Here is a 5145-nt window from a genome sequence, read left to right as displayed (position 1 = left end):
CTCGGGGTCTCCCTGTCTCAGGCGGGGGGTGAAAGGGCTCCTTGAGCCACAGGAGGGGGAAGGCAGGGGAGCGCTGCGGGGGCAGGTGTCGGGCTGGCTGCGGGCTGTCCCGTCGTGTGAAGGAGAGAGGAGTTCCTGCGGGTGCGTTGCTGCCTTCAGCAGTGCTGGTGTTCAGTCGTGATCGCTCCGGCTGACTCTCAAAAAGGACCTGGTTTTCCTTTTCAGGTTGCGGATCTTCTCTTTCAAACAGCCCAAGATGCGGGGCTCCGGTTTGACTCCGTGTGTGGCGTTCTTACACAGCGCTGCCCTTGGCCACAATTATCTGCTCTGAAAAGCAGATCCCAATGCTCATACGGAGGAAGGAAGCAAAAGACTATGGTAAAACCTTCCAATCAAGCATTTGTGTGTACTTGTTATCTTGTTTGTGAAGTGACTTTGTCTAGTTGTGGTTCTGCTGTAAGGTGCAGCATTTCCATTCCAGTTTAAGGCTACCATTCCAGTTCACAAAGCAGCCCCTTTTCGCCCTAAAACATACCTCCCACAGCATCCCAGTCTGGTCAGGCTCTCCCACCTGGTTGCTGATTAAGGTGCAGCTTGAATCCTGCTGTAGCAGATTTGGAGACTCTTGAAGAGGGAGTTCCGTTTCTTTTTTGGTTTCAGCAATGTCTTTTTTCCTAGGCACCATTACCATGGTTCAGGGTTATTTGCCTTTTCCAGAAACTGAGATTTGTAACTCAGTTTCTCTGTTACGCTGAGACCAGTGTTACATTTCACCCCTAAACGGGACTTTTTGTGTATCAACTTTAAGAGGAACCTGTTATAGTCTCATCTTCATTTGCATCTCAAACTCCTTTTTTCATATCCTACAGTCCTGTAATCAGTGGGCAAGGTGGACCAGGTGAGAAGCAGTCAGTTCTTTACCCATTGAACTAGTTGTATTTTGGTGGAGGCAAGGGGGAGAGCAGACTAAAGCATTAACCTACCATAGCAACTGGATTTCAGCATATGATAAAAGCTATCCTCTTCCTACAGTATTCAGTTGGAAAGGATGCTTGTCACAGCTAAATGTTACTCTGGTGTTAGTGTGCCAGGCATGAAAACGTTTGCTGTTCCTTGTGAAGGCCAGGTCAATTGTGACAGCAATTAATTGACTGGCACAAGGTTTCCAGTGTCCCATCCATTGCAAAGCTGTATGTCTTGCTCCTTTTCTAGGCTGTCATGGTCTAAGCACCACACTTGCTGCATAATGTTCTCCTGCTGCTTCCTGGGAAAGCCAGGCATCCTTTGTTGTTGCTCCCCGGGAGGCCTTTCATGGTCGAGTGCCTGTCATTGGTTAGGGCAAAGGCATTTGGGGCTTTACTCCTTCTAATTGTTCTGACAGGCATGGTAAGCACTGAATAATGTCTGTGGAAAACAGGAAATAATGCTGAGGAGTACCAATAACTTGTCTGCTTTAAAGATACTTTAAACAAGTGGAGAAAATAATTTTGCAATTCTGAGCATTCAGTTCATGGCAATAATGAACTTCAGTAGTCAGTCAAAGATCTAAATTTGTGCAGTTAACAATGTGTCAGTTTTGTTAATTGAACGTAACTCCTGGAAACATAAAAAAGTATTTTATTCACTTGGAGAAGTAACAGTCTTTAGGAATTGAATCACAAGTCAGTGACTGAACTGTGGTAGGAAGTGTGATAACTTTTATTTAGTTATTATCAGGTAATAACTAAACAAATTACCTCTCTGTACTGACAGTGAATGTGAAATTCCTATTCTCTTGAAGTCCAAATCCGTTGGACTTCAGGATATGCTGCAGTGCATGCTTGTCTGTGGAAAAAATCTGATCTTTACATTAGCGTAGCAAGTTAAGTTTTATTGCTCTGGGGTTTTTTGGAGTCTTTTAAACTTTCTTCATTTAGTGGGGTGTTTGTCTTTTATTTTTAAGGTACTAAGCGGCTGGTGGAAGGCACCATTAATCCAGGAGAAACGTGCTTGATCATTGAAGATGTGGTAACAAGTGGATCTAGCGTGCTGGAAACTGCAGAAGTTCTTTGGAAAGAAGGGTTAAAAGTCACAGATGCCGTAGTGCTGTTGGACAGGGAGCAGGGCGGGAAGGCCAGGTTAGAGGAACGTGGAATTTGCCTGCACTCTGTGTGCACGTTGTCTGGGGTGTTGGAGATTCTCCATCAGCAGGGAGAAGTGGCTGCTGAGATGGTTGAAAAGGTGAAGAAATTCATTCAGGGAAGTGTGTTTGAGCCAGTGGCTCAGAACGGCCTCACTCCTGTGAGGAGACCGTGTGAGGAGCTGAGCTTCAGCGCTCGTGCGAAGCTGCCAGGGGTACATCCTATTGCAGCCAGGCTTCTCACGCTCATGGAAAAGAAGCAAACGAACTTGTGCCTTTCTGCCGATGTCACCAGCTCCGCAGAGCTGCTGCAGTTAGCTGCCATCCTGGGCCCCAGCATCTGTATCCTGAAGACTCACATAGACATCCTGAATGATTTTACCCCCGAGGTAGTAAAGGAGTTGAGAACGCTTGCAGATCAACATGAATTCTTGATTTTTGAAGACAGGAAATTTGCAGACATTGGAAACACAGTAAAGCATCAGTATGAAGGTGATTATCATCAACTTTGATTTACTGTAGCTGTGCTGCCAGTGTGTGTATCTGCAGCACTGGCACAGGTTGCCAGGAGGGAGAGATTGTGGAATCTCCAGCCTTGGAGAAGACTCAAGGGGACAAGGCCCTGAGCAAGCTCTAGCTTTGAAGTTAACCCTGCTGAGAGGGCGTGACCTGCAGAGGTCCCTTCCAACCTAAACCTTTTTATGACTCTATGGTTGTGCTCAGTAAGTACTTCAGAGTAGTTTGCCATGAGAAAATGCAGTGTGGCTTCTTAAGACATCCTGCTGTGGTATGCTTGTGTGCATGTTATGGCTCTCATTCGATACCTGCAACTGTAGAACTGTGGTTTTTTTCTAATCGATATGTCCCATGTGATCTGCATGCTATGTTGAAAGGTAGCACCTGTGACAGGAGGTTTTTAGGTTACCATAAATGCCTCAATGAATATTAGAGGTGAGATACCAAGAAGTGTTTGTGGAAAGTAAAACTGAGAGATTATCCTGTGTGGCTAGACAGCTGTTGGGACTGTCTGAGACTGAACTTGTAACTGCCAAGCTTCAGTAGTAAAACTGTCTTTTAAAATGTGAAGGATTTGTTGTTCAGCTTGTTTTGTTTAAATGGTATTTCCTGTTTCATACATTTCTAATAACACTTTGCCTTTGTCTTCCTACCCGTGTTCTCAGGTGGTGTGTTCAGAATCGCATCCTGGTCAGACATCATTAACGCCCATGTGGTTCCAGGCTCTGGAGTTGTGAAAGGTCTGAAGGAAGTAGGTCTTCCTCTCCAGCGGGGCTGTCTTCTGATTGCCGAGATGAGTTCCCAAGGGTCACTTGCAACGGGTGAATACACAAAAGCTGCAGTAAGTAGACAGTCTTGTTTTGGGTTAAAAGCTTGTGAAGTGTGGCAGGGAGGTTTTGTGTGCTTCTAATATTTGCACTTCCAAAAGTCTCTTCAGCTCTAACTATTACAGGTTTTTGTTTTCTCCTGTGGAGACTTGGGGATCTGACAGCGTGGTCTTTAAAGGTTGCAGCTGTAGGCTACTGTTGTAATGTGGCCAGAGTTCACCCTGAATTCTAGCAAACATGTTAAATTTGCTATTCACAGCCCCCCTCCCCGGACTTTTTTTTTTTCTCTTAAGCAGTAAATTTATAATTAGTTTAAGTTTAGTCATTGTATTGTTTCTAACATAGAAAGAAGTATAACATGCATGTTCCTGGCTGCAAGCGCAGCAGTATCAGTGAGGGGTGAGTTAGCTCTGGGTGATTTATATTGGTAAAGCAAGAACCCCTGCCCTGCATAGCTTATTGTGTGAGAGGGTGGATGAGAAACAGATGGCTAGTCAAGCTTAAATTTAGGTATATCACTTGTAACTGTTACTGATCTTCTTCAGGTACAGATGGCTGAAGACAACTCAGATTTTGTTTTTGGATTCATTTCTGGATCTAGAGTTAGTAATAAACCAGAATTCCTTCACTTAACCCCAGGGGTGCAGCTGCAAACCGGAGGTAACTTTCTGAAATATTTATAGTCTGTTTGTAAACACAGTAAGTGATGTAGCCTTCAATGAAAAAGTGACTTCTGAAGAGGGTTTGGTTGCAGATTCTCTGGTGGGAGGAGTCTGTGTTTGCCATTATGGGCTGCCTTCTGGATTTCTGAGTACGCATCCCTTTCCTGGGAGCTCTGAAAGGTGACAGCAGGCTACACAGCTTTTTTTCACATGCTGAGGTCTGTGCATACCATAAAGCACAGTCCTTAGTACCTGTGAAATGTCTTCGGATATGTGTTAGTTTATACGTACAACTACTCAGTAGGAGTAGAAAAAAAGATTTTTAACAAATACAGAAGTCTAACTGTAGCACTTTTGATACTGATATAGATGCAGTATCAATGAACTGAAGTCTTATACTGACTAAACAGGTTATCATTGAACCAGTTAGGGGAGATGCATTTCTCTGCAAAACTTAATTGTTATGAAACCTGAAGTGAAAGCACAAGCTTTTATGTGAAGGTTTGGGAGTTTTTCCTGTTTTAAGAAGGCTAAGGCTTTTTTCAGTAGTCCTGATCGGTGCTGCTTTGCACAACTGTTACATCTGTTGTGATTGGTAAATCATGAAAAGGGAGGGCACTTTGTCAAATTTGATCCGTGTAATAGGGGGTTTGTTAGTTGGAGACACAGTTTCTAGTTACGCCTGTGGATTGTTAGGGTGAGAGCTAGAACAGCATACCTGTTCTCTGCTCCAGCACCTCTTTGAAGGTTTTCAGTATCTACAGTTTTGTATGAACTAAAAAAAAAATGGTGTCTCTGTTTCAGGTGATAACCTTGGACAGAAGTACCTAAGTCCCAAAGAGGTTATTAGCGAAAAAGGTTCAGATATCATTATTGTGGGACGTGGGATTTTGTCAGCTTCAGACCGTCTTCAAGAAGCGGAGAAATACAGGAAGGCAGCTTGGGAGAGCTATGTAAGCAGACTTGGTGTTCGAGCAGAAGATTGAAAGCAGGCCACTTTTCTAGTGAATAAGCAAAGCTG

The 5145-nt window shown here is 44.0% G+C and overlaps 1 protein-coding gene across 1 annotated transcript; it reads left to right on the top strand.

The window, feature by feature from the left end:
• Nucleotides 1–225: 225 nt before the first annotated feature.
• On the top strand, nucleotides 226–5145 carry UMPS (uridine monophosphate synthetase; the record flags this gene model as incomplete). Its single annotated transcript, XM_010081137.1, is given in 6 exon segments — nucleotides 226–289; nucleotides 292–378; nucleotides 1943–2611; nucleotides 3301–3476; nucleotides 4008–4122; nucleotides 4929–5145. Coding segments are annotated over 6 exon segments (1293 nt in total), but the record flags the coding sequence as incomplete, so codon positions are not given.

The sequence above is a fragment of the Pterocles gutturalis genome, unplaced genomic scaffold, assembly GCF_000699245.1.
Source record: "Pterocles gutturalis isolate BGI_N339 unplaced genomic scaffold, ASM69924v1 scaffold9514, whole genome shotgun sequence".
In the NCBI taxonomy this organism is placed as follows: Eukaryota; Metazoa; Chordata; class Aves; order Pterocliformes; family Pteroclidae; genus Pterocles; species Pterocles gutturalis.
Note: the sequence above shows the minus strand (reverse complement) of the source record. Positions and strands in the feature narration are given on the sequence as shown.